Raw genomic sequence first — 19403 nt, forward strand, 5'->3', positions numbered from 1 at the left:
GCTTTAACCCACTGAGCCAACCAGGAACCCCTATTTGGGTCTTCTTTAATTTCCTAAATATTTTGTAGTATTCTGTGTGGAGGTCTTATACATCTATTATTAGGTTCTAAAAAATGGATTTTTAAAATATTACTATATATGGTATTATTATTGAATTTTATATTCTAATACTTGTCCTGATGTATAGATATACACCTAAATTTTATATATTGGCTTTGTATTCAGAGAACTTGTTAAACTTCTTAATTCTAAAAGTTTATGTTATATATAGCGTTCTTATATTATTTTGGATTTTCTATGTAAATAAGTGGCTGGCTCTCACAGGGTATAGTTTGCTAAATCCTACTTTAATCCGTGTTTATACTTCTTTTCCTGGAAGGTAGTCTCTTGTCTTTATGGTATGTGCTAGATGCATGGTGGATGCAGCAGGATATCTAAATTGCTGCTCATGGGCACAGTGTGAGTCTTGAGCCAAAGCCGTTCCTCCATTCCTGGATATTCTATAGAGTCAGTGGTGCCAAATCTATTCCCAGTATTCTTCATTCATTTATGTAGATCCAAGTTTCCATCTGGTATCATTTTCCGTCAGCCCAAATAATTTTTTTAACGTATCATGTAGTGCAAATCTTCAAGGAAAAATTCTTGCTTTTGTCTATAAATATCTATTTCATCTTCATTTTGAATGACATTTTCATGATGCAGTGATTATTCACAGGTTCACAATTTTTTTTCCTTCTGCACTTTTTAGATCTAAGTCATTCCATTGTCTTTTAGCTTGCATATTTTCTTTTAAGACTGTTTTTCTTTGTTTTTATCAGGGGTCACTTTTTTTTTTTTTAAATAAAGTGTTCTAGTAAATATTTTTGGATTTGTGGGCCATATAGGCTGTCACAACTACTCAACTCTGCCTTTGTAGTGTGAAAATAGCCACAGACAATAGGTAAACAAGTAGCTGTGGCGGTGTTCCTATAAAACTTTGTGAAAAACCTGGAGGCAGAATAGATTTGGCTTGAGGGTCATATATAGTTTGCTGACTTTTTGTGTGTAATGTGTTCTTTTTCTTTGGCTGCTTTAAAGAATTTCTTTGTCCTTGTTTTTAAGTAATTTGATTATGATGTCATCATGAGATTTCATGTTATTCTGCTAGGGTTGAACTTCTTGAATTTCCCACTCCTTTCTTCATTGTGTTCATGTTTTTCTTTACATTCTTTTAAACTCCTAGTTTGTCAATTCCCTTTCATAATTTCTGAATCTGTTTGTATTCTCTCCATCCCCCCCACCCCGGATATATATTTTTTTCCTTTGAATGTCTGGTAAGTTTTTAAAAGATGCTGGAATTTTATCTTCTTAAATGCTAGGCTTATTTACACCTTTAAAAAGCATTGGAGTTTGTAATACAATTAAATTACTCACAGATGAGTTTGATTGTTGAAGGTCTGCTTTTAATCTTTATTGTGTGTACATAATCAGCCTTTACTTTAGGACTAATTTCATTCCACTACTAAGCCATGGCCTTTTCAAGCAGAAGCAGTAAGATGCAATCCAGGATAAAATGGGAGACTAATCATTTTGGGAGTATAGTAGAACACTTGAGCATAGTAAAAGGTGAGCAGGAATTAGTGAACAGAATGCAGGGAGGGGAAAGTAGATTAAGGAGAATGGTATGCTCTACTGAGACTTGTATGTACAAAAGCCTAGAGATGGCAAGAACACAATGAATAAGAACTATGGAAGATTCGGTAGGACTGAGGGAGGACAGAAGGGGAAAAATGGAAGAAATTAGGCAGGTAAGCAGAATTAAACTGGTCTAGCAAACGAGTTTGCTAAGAATCATGTTTTAACCATTTAGATAATTACTGACAGGTTTTAACAAAGCAGATCTCACTTTATTTACTTATTTTTGGAATCATATTTAAGGGCACAAGGAGAAGTGAAACATTATAGAAAATTTATTTCAAAAATTTATTGCCAAGCCTTTATTAATATGTAATTTGTGTAGTTTTTAGTTCACATTTTTCTCCTACTTGTTACTATCTTTCCACTAGAACACTGACTCTGGAGTTCTTAAGACTTAGGTTAAAATTTCAATTTTGATTTTAAAAAATCTCAATTTTTTATTTTTTAGCTGCATGATTTTGAGCAAGTTCCTTAATAAGAATTTAATTATTGATCTGTAATGGGGTTAGGGAAAGCAAAGTTATGAGCAAAAAACACATATAAATATCAACCAGTCTCCTGCACATGGTAGACAGTCAATATGCTAGTTCTCTTGGATAAAAGCCCTAGGAAAAAACTAACTCCTTTTCTAGTCCAGAAGTTCTCAACCAGTGCTGCACATCAAAATCACATGAGGAACTTCAAAAAACATTGATGCCCAGTCCCCACATAATTTAACTGGTCTGGGGTGAGGCCTGGGTATGCTATTATTTTTATAAACTCTCTGAGTGATTTTAACAGGAACGCAAAGTTGAATACTGCTGATCTAGCTAGGGAAGGCTTTTTCATCTCTCTGAAATCAAGGTGTATGTGTACGTGTTTATGTGTATGTGTGTGTGTCTAGCACACAAAGCAAAATGTGAAAACATGAGATCTATCAAGAGAAAAACAACTGCAGGCCATAACTGACACTGAAGAGCGCTGGCAACACACTTGGCTGACTTCTTAGATTCTATTTTTAATGCCAAATCCACACTGGTTATATAACATTGGGGCTAAAAGTTTTACATAACAAGTCCCTTTGAATCTGTAAAACTCAGGTTGTTGATTTTATAAAAATCCTTATTTCATTTCTTTAAAAATTAGTTCTATTGCGATTTCTTTTTATAAAGGGAAGCTGCAGTTTCTTTATAAGATTTTTTTTAAAGCCCTGTTTATTCTAAATCCTCCATTCATTCTGAGATTCACTCACTCCTATAAAGAACTCTATAAGAAAATTAAGTTAGTAACATCAAAAAAGGCTAATACTATAACGGTACATAATAGTTTGGTAAATGCTTAAAATTGTATATATGGAGCAACATTTATTTTAGATTTTTTTAAGCTTGAGATAATTTTTAATTTAAATTTGCTAGCTGTTGCACTTTAAGCTCTCAGATTACATTATTCAAGGTTTAGCCTTACTCCCTCAGATGACGACATTACTGAGTTGTTAATAGAAGTCAGTTAACACTTCTTCGTATGCTTTTATAAAATGTGAATGATTTATCCTTCTTTACTTCAGCAATAGTTTTAGAAATCTAAGCTCATTAGAAAAAAGCCAAAGATGAAAGGATATAGAAAGCATAGCATTCATATGAGAAAAGATACTATACATAAAGGTATGGTATTATTTTCTCTGAACAGTCACTTAAAAAGCTCTCCTTGTATAGTGTATATTATGTGAAGTGCACAATCACAGGAAAAAGATATACTGAGAATTAAGAACTGGAACAAAGTATACAACATTAAAATGGTGATTTCCATTAACATCTGTGTACTGAACAGACTATGACAATTTTGTTTTTCTTCAACTGTGGTACACACATAAGAAGCATTCAACCCCTTCTTATAAGAAGGTAGCAGAAGTTTTTAAAGGGGTAGTATATGAAAAGACAACTGTTTTTGTAAATAACATGACCATAAAGGGAATAGAACTAACTGAGAAGAAATACTACAGATTTCAGCTTAAAACTTTAGTTTTGGAATATTTTTTGTTCTTTCTAGATTTCAGCTAATACTAGGATTTTTTGAACCTGTTATAAGGATCCCCAATACCTCTACACATCATGAGGAATCTTTATTTTTACATCCAAAGGATTCTTCTGGAGTCTTAAGGTATGGAGACAAAAGTCAGGGATCTCAAGTCCAATGCTGCCCTTTCTCTGATTATTCAGCTGGAAGAGAGGTGGTGGGAAGAAGCTTGAACAAAGAATGAATTAGATTCCGTTCTCCAACTTGAGCTATGTAAATGTCATGAGGCAGAGCTGCATAGGCACCTGCTTAGTGAATGGATTATAAGGGCTTGCATGACTGACCACATTACATACATTTTCTTCTTTGCCTATCTCTCTGAAGAAAAAAATCTATTTTTCTCAATGTGTCAATAAAGATCTTTGAAAGGAACAGACTTAGATTTCCGGTTTTTCATTTTTGTTGGTGGTGTGGCCTAATGCGCTCTTTTAAGCAGCGCTGAGCAGCTTCATTTGAACTGATTACCTTGGAATGAACTAAAGAGAAACAGCAATAATATTCTGGCCGAATCAGACCTTAATAAAATTTGCAAGAGGCAGAGGAAAGCACAAGGGTTAGGAATGTAAGAAATGGAGCCTCTGGTTATTCTGGTTTCAATTTCAAGTTTCAAGTTCATTTACATAGATATAAATACTTTAAATTCAGCAAATGATTAACGTTATTACAGTTTTAATCTGAAAAGGAAATCCTTAATTTCAAGTTTTTGCTACTGGTATGAAATTATCATCTGAATAGTCCCAGTATTATTCCATCTTTTTATCATTTTGACAACTCAGTATGTATCACCTTGACAGACAAAATCCTTGAATGATTTGGTATTCATAGATAAAACCACGTGTAGGTCTGTCTTTAAGAAAGTTCCCAGGAGCAGCTGAGCCCAATATGAATGTACCAAGTATTAAATAACTTTACCAATTTCAGTAAATGCTAACACTGATATAATCTGATAATAAATCATTAATTAGCCAGTGGATAAGTGAACACATAGAGTATCTCAGGAATACACTATTAAGACAAGAGGAAGTGCACAGGAAAAGACAGCGTGATAAAAATTTGTGTTTCATTCATTTATAGAAAAGACAAATCTCAATCAATTCGCAAAGAATTTCCAGTTCTAATCCAATCAGTTTTCCTAATTTTCCTGGTGACTGGAAACAAGTTAGGAGTGGGATACAGTGGAATGAAGATGAGGAATTCTGTTTTTAACTATCACCGTTAAAAGGTTGGGAAAAAGATAAACTCCAAATCACCAAAGAACACCCTTTCCTTTAAGTGTTTTCAAAATAAATATGAGACAGATTTTAGAACAATGTACAACCATGGATAAGTTATAAGTTTTAGGGAAAGGGAAAACTGGGATAACTATAGAATACATATAATCAAGACCCAGGAGAACTGACTTGTTTTTCACTCTCTGGTAAAAGAAAATGTGGGATGGTAGGGTCTTACGTTTCAACATTTTATATGAAACTATGAAATAGAAACAACTGTGCAAAGCACAAGATTCAAATGAAAAAAAATCCCAAATGTACAACTCTAAGAATATGCAATTGATGTTTAATAATCAGAGGATTAAGTAACAAAATCAAAAGATTTTTTTACTTGCCTAGGTTCATTCCCTCTGAATTCTTCTATAATTTAAAAATAATCTATCATACTTATTGATTTAGAACCGTCAGATTTTACTTCAGGAATATCTAATATCTTTCAAAAAGTTATAATTTTAATGTTAGCACAAAAAATTACTTTCTAACATTTCATTTTTAAAAACTTTTCCGCAGCCAAAGATTCCTATTTTTTAATTACAGTACTGCAAGGCACATACAGAACTCACCTTCTTCAAAACACACAGAAGATAGACTCCCTGAAATAGAATTTAAAAATCCTTAAACAATTAGAAATACTACAAAGTTAGCAATTTTTAGGTAAAAATGTTGTTCCTACAGGATCATGCACCTTTCTTAAAATCAGTTCAGCATATATGTATAAATAATCCTTTTTGAAAACATTTATACTTGAAATGCAGATACAGTGATGCTGAAGACAGCACTAAACAAAAACCTGAAAAGTACTATAGCTTGATAAATTTTATGTTATTGCCTTCATTAGAGACTGTATTATCTTTAGCATTTTAAAAGATTTGAATAATGGGGTACTACGCATGAAATAAAGGATTTTTTCTTTCTTTTTAAACAATATTTCCATTATTTGTAGCATCAATTCTTTTATAAAAGATGCTAAATGAATCATATTTTTTTGTTAAGTACAACTGAGAATGAGACCATTTAAATGCCTCTGCTAAATTTAATGCAGCTTAATTAGGGACCGGGTACATATTTTCCTCTGAAAATTTTTGGTCAAGCATGTCTAACCATTAAAGCAAAATGGAATTTTAAGAGGTAGATTTTCTTTTCCCATGATGCACTTGTTAATAAAGGTATTGTCAAGAAAATCAAAACAAGCACTGAGTGTGTTTTCTTAAAGTATAAGGGTCTAATGAAAAGAAAAATAAAAGATAGGTATGATATTTGTTAACAGTCATGGTATTAGATGTTTTGTGACCAGTGCATTTTGGATTCTCTCAGGATCAAAATACGAGTCTGCCAACTGTATTAAATCCTCCTCCACCCCCTCCACCAGTTGGTCCACAGCTTCCTGGTGGGTCATTGTCATCAAATCCATTGGGCCGAAATGAACAGGAGGCAGATGCAGCTTGTAAGGCCCGGGCTCGAGCATTCAACTCTTGTTCCTAAAATTAAAAAGAATTTTTATAAAATTAAAACCCTAAATACAATGGATGTATAAATATTTTAAAACTGACTTAATTCTTAATAAGCATCCATCAATCTCAGTAATTTAAAAAATATTGACTATACTAATCCTTACCAAATATTACTAAGTAAAGTACATAATCACAGATGGAACAAGTAAGACAGAGAACAAAATCCTGGTGTAACTCTTCAGAATGACAAACCCTATGGCCTGTTCTGTTTCAATACTTCAGTCTGCAGGAGAGGAAACTGAAGCCCCACATCCTAAAATTCCTCTACAGGAATACTATAGTTCTTGTAAATACTCAACAATACACATAGGAACAGATTTCCTTTCTAATACACAGAATGTAGATATTTAAAGGTTATGACAATGGATTATCTACTCTTTATCAAGTAGTGGGGCTATTTTGTATGTGGGTGATACAGTAAAAGGTATAAATAATGAAAGAAGGCTGAATGTTAACTACCCTTTCCTTAGAATATTTCTCAGTAAATAAAGGTAGAATTTCAATAACATTGCTAAGGAAAATGGAACCTTACAGTATTACTTATAACATTTTCCCTACCAGATTATCAGAATTTTTATGAGGAACCAGTTGTACTGGTCTATGTGCCAGACACATATTAGGTGTTCAACAAATATTAATGATTTCAGATTAGAACACTTTATTTATTTATAGAATTCATTTATAAATATTTTAAGGATTTATAAATATAAATATAGAATGTATATATTTATAACTTATATTTATAAATTATATATTTATATATTATATAAATATGTTATAATTATATAATTATATAAAATTATTTATTTATAATTTATATATATTTATATTATATATGTTATATATTATATTATTTGTACTTATATGTATAATTTATATTTATGTGACCTTAGATAAGAAATTCTTGTAACAGAATGGCTTCATTAACGAGTCACAGGGAGGATTTAGAGAGGCTTTTAAAACTTAATTTGTAAGATACTTCTCAAAAACTTTTTAATTTACTGTACTGGTTCCTTTGTATGTTTTTTAAGACAAAATCTATTTTTTAGTCTGTAGAATTAAAGAAAGAATCAAAATAGAAACTAAAATTTTCAATATTACTGATAGAAAATAAAAGCTATAGGTACGTATATAAGAAATAGACACAAAAATAAGAAACAAAATCCTCATTGCTCTAGCTCTATAACCTGTTAAACTATCCAAACAAGCAATGAAAATGACTCTATCTAAGATCTGGTTTCAGATATAGATCATGTTCCCTAATGAAATAAATAAAACTGAATATGCAAGGTAGAGTTCAAGAAGTTCTGCTCCCAAAAGATAGGCCAAATTTTGTTACAAAGTAATTCCCCCCCAGAAGCAGTGTTAAAGGACACACACAATACAAATTTAACCCCATTGCTTCTGAGATGCATGAGAACTATATTGTATTTCAAAACAGCTTCCTAAGAAAGGAATATTCTTTTTTTGCTTTTTATATACTTATATAAATATATGGCTGACAGAAAAAAATGTATATATCCTGTTTTCAGAAGCTTAATGGACTGAAGCAGGGAAAACTGCTTCTCATTTTACTTCTTTTAGTACAGTGAGAGCATTGTGTAGAATGCTAAAAATTATGGTTCTCATAGTGTTTATTTTATATTCCAAATTTATGTCAAGTATTAAAATTAATTCTTAGTTCAGTAATGGACTATAGGCCTGGAGTTACTGTTGCTCTGGGACAAATAACTTGCAGAATATTTAGATCTCTCATTTAAGTAAATATGTTAACATTAAATTAATCTATCTTTTATTTTTCTTCAAACTACACAGATATATTATGTATATTCTTCTGTATGTATGATAAAGAAAAATATTAAGACACTAAACTACCACCTCCTCCAAAGAAACAAAGGAAAGAAACCAAAAATAAAGGACAGAAGGTCTGTCTGTAATTGACACGGGACACGTGGAGATAAGTGGTGATATCACTTCATAGTGCGATGCTGGTGCTACTCACACAACATTTTTCTCACTGGATCCTAACTAAAAGCATAATTTTTGGAGTGCAGACACTAAAATAATAGAGACACTCTTTATGCAAGTTGGATCAGAGGGAAAGAAATAAAAGAAGAAAAAGCCCTTCCCAAAATTTACTTCGAGATCCACCATCTGCACTGCTATGTGTCAGGCTATGATACACAGTTATGATACTGCTATCCTATGTGTCAGGTATGATACACAGCAGAAAATGGTTTGGTCACATAGGATTTTTTGCCCACTTTTCAAAATCACTAGTCTCATCAGCACCAGAAAGAGCAAGAGTTTTTCTCCAACACATGTCAATCTAGATGTGATTTTAGTAAAGTTTAAAAATAGAATCCCCCCAAATTATACAAGATGAGTTTTCAATGTAATTATGAAGAATTAAAAAAGAAAGTAGCTACCCTGATATGTACTATGATGGTAAATTCATTTGGAGTACTACTCAAGAGCAAAGGAACTCAAAATATTCACTCTGCATTCTACATTTACTAAGACTTAGTTAAGTTTTTGCAATTGTTTTATAAATAGGTATAAAGCTATATCTTAAAACCAAAGTTGTATTCGTGACATAGCAATCTATTTTAAAGCATTATTATTATGAAATGAGCAAAAATTTTGAACTATGCCTCAAAAATATAAAAAAATGAAAATAAGAAAAAATATATGCTCCATATTCAAAAAAATATGTCTCTTAATACTAACTTAAAATACCAGAATGATTCAGTTAAATAATATGTGAACCATCACAATTCAAATTTCATCATAAATCAATTACATTATTGTATTTAAAAGTAAATAATACAAAATATAAATGTATTTAAATTTTTAAGAGTTGAGTATTTATTATCATAATTCGCTTTAAAAAGGTAGTTTGATAATAAGCTTTAGGAGCCTGTCTTAATACAGGATCATAAATATATTAATGTAAACAGACACAAAGACCAGAAGAACAGAGTAGAGAGCCCAGATATGGACCCGCAACTCTATGGTCAACTAATCTTTGACAAAGCAGTAAAAATTATCCAGTGGAAAAAAGACAGTCTCTTCAATAAATGGTGCTGGGAAAATTGGACAGCTATGTATAGAAGAATGAAATTCGACCATTCTCTTACACCATATACAAAGATAAACTCGAAATGGATAAAAGACCTCAAAGTGAGGCAGGAATCTATCAAAATCCTAGAGGAGAACACAGGCGGTAGCCTCTTCGACATCGGCCACAGCAACTTCTTTTAAGACATGTCTCCAAAGGCAAAGGAAACAAAAGCAAAAATGAACTTTTGGGACTTCACCAAGATCAAAAGCATCTGCACAGCAAAGAAAGAGTCAACAAAACAAAGAGGCAACCCAAGGAATAGGAGAAGATACTCACAAATGACACTACAGACAAAAGGGCTGATATCCAAGATCTATAAAGAACTCCTCAAACTCAATACATACAAAACAGATAATCACATCAAAAAATGGGCAGAAGACATGAACAGACACTTCTCCAAAGAAGACATACGAATGGCTAACAGACACATGAAAAAATGTTCATCATCATTAGCCATCAGGGAGATTCAAATCAAAACCACATTGAGATACCACCTTGCACCAGTTAGAATGGCCCAAAATCAACAAGACAGTAAACAACAAGTGCTGGAGAGGATGTAGAGAAAGGGGAGCCCTCTTACACTGTTGGTGGGAATGCAAATTGGTGCAGCCACTTTGGAAAACAGTGTGGAGATTCCTTAAGAAATTAAAAATAGAGCTACCCTATAACCCTGCAATTGCACTCCTGGGTATTTACCCCAAAGATACTGATGTAGTGAAAAGAAGGGCCATCTGTACCCCAATGTTCACAGCAGCAATGGCCAGAGTTGCCAAACTGTGGAAAGAACTAAGATGCACTTCAATGGATGAATGGATAAAGAAGATATGGTCCATATATACAATGGAATATTATGCCTTCATCAGAAAGGATGAATACCCAACTTTTGTATCACATGGATGGGACTGGAGGAGATTATGCTGAATGAAGTAAGTCAAGCAGAGAGAGTCAATTATATGGTTTCACTTACTCATGTAGCATAAGGAATAACACGGAAGACATTGGGAGGAGAGGAGAAGTGAGTTGGGGGAAATCGGAGGGGGAGACAAACCATGAGAGACTGTGGACTCTGAGAAACAAACTGAGGGTTTTGGAGGGGAGAGGGATGGGGGATTAGGTGAGCCTGGTGGCAGGTATTAAGGAGGGCACTTATTGCATGGAGCACTGGGTGTGGTGCATAAACAATGAATCTTGAACACTGAAAAATAAAATAAAATAAATCAGTTGAAAAAAAATAAAGCAAAAAGGAAACAGAAAAAGAAATAAAAAAATAAAATTTGGCAGTATCTTTTAAATTACATTAACTTGCCAATCTAAGACTTCAGACGGAATTTAGAACAACTGCAGACACTGAAAAACTGAATTAATAAAGTACATAATGCTTTCCTTTATAGTGACAATGGGCCTTAAAACAATAATGAAAAGAATGGCTTATCACACCCAGATATTGTAAATACTGTAATGGGGGAAATAGTTAAGACAGAGAAAATCATTTGGAGGTAGGCTATAATGAAACAGTTATGGTTACAAGAGCTTTTAGCAATCCAATCACAGAAAGAGAGTAGTAGGTTCCTCATCTTTTTAAAATCTATGTCTCTATCCTTGGATAAAGATACTATTTTACCCAATCATTGATATATAATCTTCATACTTCCACAAGTCAAGATTATACTGGGCCTTATTTTCTGTATCTTATATCACAGAAAATTTCTATTTCAACCTAACCCTCTTGCCCTTACTCCTCCTTCTAATCTCCAAGAATCATGACGATTAATATCTGGTGCTTATGTAATATCTAGCAAGAAGGATATGATTGAATACATCCTGTTAACTTGATCATAAGCCTTCTGACTGGATGTTAGAATTTTTGGTGGTGAATCATGCTTAATATTGTTTCTAATTTTTTTCTGTAAAATATAAAATTTTTCTGTTACTCCAGGACATTGCCAAACTAATAATGTATCATGTATCATTATTTGAGTATTTTATAACATGGCAAATTTGAAAATTTTTGAGAAAAATCAGTACTAAAAATCTAGTTCTAGAAATCAGTACTCTAATGACCCATTTCTTCTCTTAATCTGTATTTTACAGCTTTGTGATTTTCGAACACCAAATTTTTAGAATAAAAGTCATAAAATCACTTGAATTACGCAGTTAATACACCTACAATTTCACTGATAATTTAGTGTTAGTCCTTATGCTATTAGCAAGTTAGCAGGTTTCAGAGAAAAATACTTGCAGCCAAGATCTTTATTAACTTTTAAATAATAAAATCACTAACTCCTTGCAAAAAGTGTAGTTGTAAGTAAATTCAGGTCATATGAAACCTTTGTTCCATGGCTTTTATTTAGTAATTGTTCTATTAGCTCTCTGGTTTTATTGCTCAGGTCCTTAAAGAATACAATTATGTGTTTTTGTTTTTGTTTTTTTAAAATATTCTATCTTTTCAGTGTGCTTTATCTTATCCACCTGAATGTTAATAAGTGCCCTTAAAATACCTGTCAAATAGTGTAGAATGAAATAAACACCAGATTCAGCAGCTGTTTCCCCTGGTAGGTGGGATTAAAGAGGAGAGGGAAGATACTTCCATTTTACTAAGCTTCCTGTATTTCTGTACTGAATGACTGTATAATGATCACATCTTTTGTAATTAAAAACAAGTGAGGTCTTTTATATTGCATCTAACTGCAACTTTTCATAGCTAATTCATAACATTAGAAAGTAAGATAATTTATATAGGCTGATTTCTATATAAACCCAGACCCAAATTTCAGAATTGCCACTGTAAATTCCTTGAAAATGCAGAAGTTGGATTTCAAAATTAGGGTACTCATTTAACCACTGTTAAACCAATTGTTTAAATATTTTCCACAGATTAAGTTTCTATATCCAACTTACCTGTAAATATAGTTTATTGTCTTTTGTTATAGCATCCATAAGTTCTTTCTGTAGAGGTGGGTCTCCATTTACCCAGAGTCCACTGGTTGAACTGTTACCACTTAAACCATTAGTGCTATTCTGTTTTTTATACAAAAGCACATAAGCTGTGTCCTTTGGAAACCTACTCGTAATTTTCTGGACTGACTGAAATGAAGTAAATGTCACTCTGCTGTCATTAAATAAAAACCATTCTTTTGACATTTCCTTATTCTCTAAATCCTGTTCAATAACTGCACTGGGGCTATTTCTCTCTAGGAAATGACTCTGGGAGGATGCTAATGCCAGAGTTTCAGACTGATGGCACATCTGGTATGAGGACTCTGTACCTGTGATGTTTCTGGCATAAGAATAGTAATGCCCACTTTCAGAGGATATACCAGAGTGAACAACAACAGAACTTAATAGATACGGCACCAATCTGGAGCAGCAAGTTTCTTCAGTTCCAGAAGGCTTTAATTTTTTAGCTAGGTTCTCACTAATATCAGTGAAGTCAACATCTATAGACCAACTTTCTGACAATGAAGAGAAAGAAGTAGTTCTTTTAACTGGCAACTCCAAAACCAGTGGCAGTGACACGTTGTCTAAAATCTTTCTTCTCACATGATACTTTTGATCATATGAAAATCTCAGGAGAGTAAGAATAAGGTACTCAGGCTCCTCCGTGATTTGCATAGTTTTCTCAGCATTCTGCAAAGAGGCACAGTTTTCACAATAATACTGGTTGTCGCCAGTAAGAATCTCTGGAGCCAAAAAATAATTTAGTAAGTCAGTTACTGAAGGTGTGCTTCCACCTCCTGGGTTCTGAGGTACATCTTTATTAACAAGAATTGTGCTAGATTCACTGGGGACACAAGCGTTTTCAGTACAGCAAAACTCATCAGAAGGACTGCCTAACATTCTTTCATTCATAGCTGAGTCACAAGCAAAGGCAGCTGTTGCTGGATTATAAACTCCTGGTTCTTCTGAAGGACCAGGTACACTGGCTTGCGTTAGGCCACCATCTTGTGTACTGGGTGATGATGCTGGATCTTGAAAAGACAAGTTTTCGACAGAAGAGGAAGGACAAAAGGCCAGTGAAAGATCGGTAAAGGCTTCCACTTTTTGTGAGGTACTCCTGCAGTTCAAACAACATATGTGAGTTCGTAGTTTTCCTCCAAACATTTTTTCTATTAAAGTCTTCTCACCATCACTTGTGCAAGGGCTCTCTGCTAGTACAGCTGCCTTACTGGCTACTTCCTGTAAAGAAGTTTCATTGCACCCCAGACTTTCAGATGGCTTGTGTGAAGACTGAACTTTCAAGATCTTTTCTTCTTCATGTAGCCTGCAGGAGAGTATATATAATTATATTGCTGCTTCACTTATGTTTCACATTGCTATTTAAAAATATTGGTGGCTTAGGGGCGCCTGGGTGGCTCAGTGGGTTAAACCTCTGCCTCAGCTCAGGTCATGGTCTCAGGGTCCTGGGATTGAGCCCCACATCGGGCTCTTTGCTTGGTGTGGAGCCTGCTTCCCCCAATTCCCCCACCCACCGCCTGCCTCTCTACCTTCTTGTGATCTCTGTCCGTCAAATAAATAAATAAATAAATAAAATCTTTTAAAAAATTGGTGGCTTATATAAACAGACAAATTATTTTTTATCAAATATAATACTTAACTTAAAAAATCAAGTTTTTCCTCTTTTAATCAAGAAGAATACTGAACAATTTGAGAATGTAGATTAGAAGTTAGGGGCTATCACTACCTTATAGTCTCATTCTTTCTTCATACTGCTATTTTATAGCACTTATTACATGATAGTAAATGATATATGTCTACTAATTATCTTCTATATCCTTGTCTGCCTGACATCTCATAGAAAGCCTGGTACAAAGAAACCACTCAACATGTCCTTAGCTGATTGCACATGTTAAGTTCAACTAACTTTACTAGTCATTCATGTAATAGAAGGGAGGCAATGATCTGGAGAAGAAGATAGAGGTTTTATTAACTAAGTGGTAAGGATAGAACAAAATACACCAAACTCATCTAATTATGCACTGATCTAAAGGAGCAACTATTAAATTTTTGGTCTCCAGATCCCTTTATACTCTTAAAAGTAATTGAGGAAAATTGAGGAACTCAACAGCTTTCATTCATGTGGTTATGCTCATCAATATTTACTGTATGCAAAAACTGAGAATAAAAGTAATAAAATAATACATTTGAAAATAATAAACCCATTATGTGTTAATATTCATTATGAAAAAGTTATGTTTTCTAAAACCACAAAATTTAGTGAGAAGAATAGCATTGTTTTACATTTTGCAAATATTTCAAGTATCTGGCTTAATAGAAGACAGCTGGATCCTCAGAGCTGCTCTGCATTTAATCTATTGTGATATGTTGCTCTGGATGAAACATATGAAGAAAATCTGGCTCAATTACATATACACAGATATATAGTTAGAAAAGGGAAGACCCCTGAGAATGTTTTTGGAACCCATAGGGGGTCTTTGTACCACACTCTAAGAACAGCTGGTCCAAAGTAAGAAAATCAAAAAAAGAAACCAAATTAAAAACAAAAGAACACTTAAATATATACAGTAAATGCAAGGTATTTTAAAGATTAACATTTGAAATACATTTTTAAAGGCAAAAACAATATGCCACAGAAATAATCTGTTATGAAAGAAAACAATTCAAATCATAACTTTCGAATACTTTTTACCTGTCTAGCAGAAACCTGAGGTATTCAGAACAGTCTTGTTGTGATCTGGGGGTAAACCATGGAGGTCTAGAAGCCTCAAAGAATACCCGAGGTGCATATGCTTCTCTCTTGATATCAGTAGAGAAAATACAAGGAAGTGATTCTCATACCATTAATCAAATAACTAAAGTCTTAATATACAATGTTTAATAAAGATCAATTAAAATTATATTGCACTTAACACTATTACAAAGACCCAGAAATGGGGACAGATAAAATTAGAAATAAATTATGTAATCTTCAGTCATAACTTCTCATTCTGCAGATAAGAATTAATATCTAGAGAAACATGTGACTTGCCCAAAGTTTTACAGTTAAAATAGTGCCAGAGGGAATCCAGGTCTCTCAAACACTTAATATAATGCTACTGGCATTATCTATGATGGTCATATGCTTGCATCCAAATTTTTTGTAAAACCAAATCTGAAAAAGACACGCTAATGAATACATATTTTGGATAAAATAATAAGGGGAGTACCATATACGGCCACACATATCTACTTTAGGTGAAAATTTCTTTGACTAGGTACACATTTCATAAATGCACAGAATGTAAGTACACTGTTTAGGGTCCTTGCTGATCTTTTTTGGTGTGGGGGAGGTTTAGTGAAGTGGTTGCTCGTTGACTTTGAAGCAATCTTGGTTCAAATCCTAGATTTTGCAACAACAAAAAGTAACTGAAAAGGCATCTGAAAAGATGTGATTTAAACCTGAAAACTTAGAATTCTGACATTTTGAATATTTGTGGAATGTAACAGAGTCCTCAGTTGAAAAAATTTTTTATCAAAATGGGGTGTTGATAGCATTCTGAAGGAAGGAACTTTAACATACTAGTTGAGCATGAGTTCTACAGTCATTTGGTTCATATCATACTCCAATTTGCCACTTGTCTGCACGACCCTGAAAAGCAGGTACTATAAACCCAGTTTTTTCATCTGTAAAATGGGGTTACTATCTTATTACTTCATAGATTGTTTCTGAGGATTAAGAAATAATACGTGTAAACTACTTAGGATAGAAGCTAGGCAAATTTAAATGCTTAATAAATGTTAGCTTCCTCAGTTATAAGAAATAAAGGCTTTTCAATTATATAGGGAAATCTATCAATTCAAAAAAATTCTTGTTGGCTTGCTACCAGACAAGGTCTCAACTATGACAGAACTTTCATTAGGTTCTCTGGTGAATTCCTGTCTTCTTTTCCTTGGGAGCATGGAACCCTCCTATAGTTTTTTTTTCTAACAGCTCTGATTCAGAAAGGTAATACAGTATATATAATGTATTTATAGCTACCTCTACACACATAGATATATATACATTTTATATAATATATGGTAAATACAGACTAGTGATAAAGCAAGTACAGAAATCAATTTACTAGGAAAATAATGTTTGGCAATTGGAGGGAAGAGATTTCATCTCCCTTGGTCCTGAGACATTAAATTTAATTTGTGAACAGATTTTCCTCAGAAAGAGAACAATAAAATTATTTGAGTATACTACTACTTATAGGCCATCACTCAAAAGTTAATTTTTTCCATTTAAGGAGTTATACTTGAGCTATTTCACAGCCTATAGATAGGAAACAAAGCATTCTTATCAACTCAATCCCACTAAAGCGATCTTCTCTTCTGATTCTCCCACCTACTCCTTTTATAGGAGTAAGACAGAGTAAAAGTAAGACAATCAGAGTAAAACCAGAAAAAAAGAGTATACATTATTTATAAATGATATATATATTGTTCATATGTAGTGCTCAAAACTTGAGTTCCTTGAGCGTAAGGATTGCCTTCCCCTTTGAATGCTTACCAGACTCCATATTGTCTCTCAATAAATGTCTTTTATTTATTTAAGTAATTAATTAACATAAAGTATTATTTGTTTCAGAGGTACAGGTCTGTGATTCATCAGTCTTACACAATTCACAGTGTTCATCACAGCACATATCCTCCCCCAATGTCCATCAATAAAAGTCTTTCGAATGAATGTTTACTATATGTGACTTTCTTGCCAGTAGCATAAATTCATTTCCTTGGATTAATTGTGGACATAAAAGATCATCTTAAATCTTGAGCCTTAGAACTTAATGGATAAAGTTGTTTACCCATTAGGCTCTAGAGCTTAAAATTTTGGTCATAATGAGAATGAGAAGGTACATATATTAGAAATAGGAGAAAAAAGAAGCCAATGTGCCACAAAATTATTTTATTATTATGAAAAATCTATCAATTTAGTATCTATAAACTATTAGAGATGCATTTAAAAAGACTTCTTCATGAAGAGGCTTATTTATTAGAGAAGAAATCAGATTTTATCTATAATAATTAGAAGAAAGGGTCAGCATAATATTCATCTACAAGAATGGAAAACAGGAGGAAGAAATAAAAACTCAAAGCATATCCTGATTTTAGGCAGGATGTCTAGTACATCTAAGTGGATTTGTTATGCTGTGTCAAATACATATTATTTAAGCAAGATTCATCAAGTTTGGTATAATGTGAAGTTTAAAGAATATTATCAATGAAGTTAACATATACATACTACACACACTTACACTCACCTGTGTATGAGCCAAAAAGGCAAAGAGATGCTGTAATTTTTTCATTAATGAATTGCACCCATTTAGATTTAAAGATAATACTTGTCTCCTGAAACTGACAGAGAATAAAACAGTGATTCTTGTATACATGTACATGCATATACACACACATTTTTTAAAAGCTAAAAGGAAATTAGTTCCAGAACTTATTATCTTCAAAGTAAAACATCACTCATCTGATGGGCCTTTACCTAGCAGAGTTACTACTTACAATGTTGTGAAGAAGGAAGGGAAGAATGACAATAAAATAGTTGCTATGGGACCAGACAATGGCCTGTGTGCTGTCACATATTATTACTATTTTCTGGATTAGCAAACAGATATGGATTAAGCTATTAATTAATAACTTAAATAAGCAACTTTTAAATTCTTTCATACACCTGCATGAAATAAAATATATTGTCAACAAAACATACTATAACTTTAGAGTGATTTATAGACTGTGGTACAAGTACAGGATGGGAAAAGGATAGATTATTCAAACAAGAGAATAGGAACAATTCGATATCCATTTGGAAAAAAATGGAATTAAATAAAATTTTAAATTATTACAAATGCCACACAGGAGTAATGAGCTAATGTAAAATAAGAAAACTATTGAAGAGATCCTAGCAAACAGGATCCAATAGCACATTAAAAAGATTATCTCCCATGACCAGGTGGGATTCATCCCAGAGCTACAAGGATGGTTCAACATTTGCAAATCAATCAATGTGATAGAACAAATCAACAGGAGAAGAGAGAAGAACCACATGGTCCTCTCAATTGATGCAGAAAAGGCATTTAACAAAATCCAGCATCCATTCCTGATTAAAACGCTTCAAAGTATAGGGATAGAGGGAACATTCCTGAACTTCATAAAATCTATCTATGAAAGACCCACAGCAAATATCATCCTCAATGGGAAAAAGCCTGCAGCCTTCCCGTTGAGATCAGGAACGCGACAAGGATGCCCACTCTCACCACTCTTGTTCAACATAGTATTAGAAGTCCTAGCAATAGCAATCAGACAACAAAGAGAAATAAAAGGTATCCAAATTGGCAAGGAAGAAGTCAAACTCTCTCTCTTCGCAGATGACATGATTCTTTATATGGAAAACCCAAAAGACTCCACCCCCAAACTACTAGAACTCATACAACAATTCAGCAACATGGCAGGATACAAAGTCAATGTACAGACATCAGTGGCTTTCTTATACACTAACAATGAAAATACAGAAAGGGAAATTAGAGGGGCGCCTGGGTGGCTCAGTGGGTTAAAGCCTCTGCCTTCAGGTCCGGTCATGATCCCAGAGTCCTGGGATCAAGCCCCACATCGGGCTCTCTGCTCAGCTGGGAGCCTGCTTCCTCCTCTATCTCTCTCTGCCTGCCTCTCTGCCTACTGTGATCTCTGTCTGTCAAATAAATAAATAAAATCTTTAAAAAAAAAAGGGGAAATTAGAGAATCGATTCCATTTACTATAGCACCAAGAACCATAAGATACCT

General features: G+C 33.4%; 1 protein-coding gene across 1 annotated transcript in view; it reads right to left on the reverse strand.

The window, feature by feature from the left end:
• Positions 1-5430: 5430 nt before the first annotated feature.
• Positions 5431-19403, reverse strand: part of LOC111156538 (ubiquitin specific peptidase 38) — a 34845-nt gene continuing 20872 nt past the window's right edge. The window contains exons 7-10 of the mRNA XM_022517504.1: positions 17879-17972; positions 15283-15389; positions 12534-13896; positions 5431-6478 (exon numbers count right to left, since the gene is read on the reverse strand). Of these exons, the coding sequence (XP_022373212.1) occupies positions 6317-6478; positions 12534-13896; positions 15283-15389; positions 17879-17972 (1726 nt within the window). The 3' untranslated portion in view covers positions 5431-6316. The remainder of the gene's footprint in view (positions 6479-12533; positions 13897-15282; positions 15390-17878; positions 17973-19403) is intronic.

The sequence above is a fragment of the Enhydra lutris genome, unplaced genomic scaffold (genome assembly GCF_002288905.1).
Source record: "Enhydra lutris kenyoni isolate GAN:26980312 unplaced genomic scaffold, ASM228890v2 scaffoldscaffold3, whole genome shotgun sequence".
In the NCBI taxonomy this organism is placed as follows: Eukaryota; Metazoa; Chordata; class Mammalia; order Carnivora; family Mustelidae; genus Enhydra; species Enhydra lutris.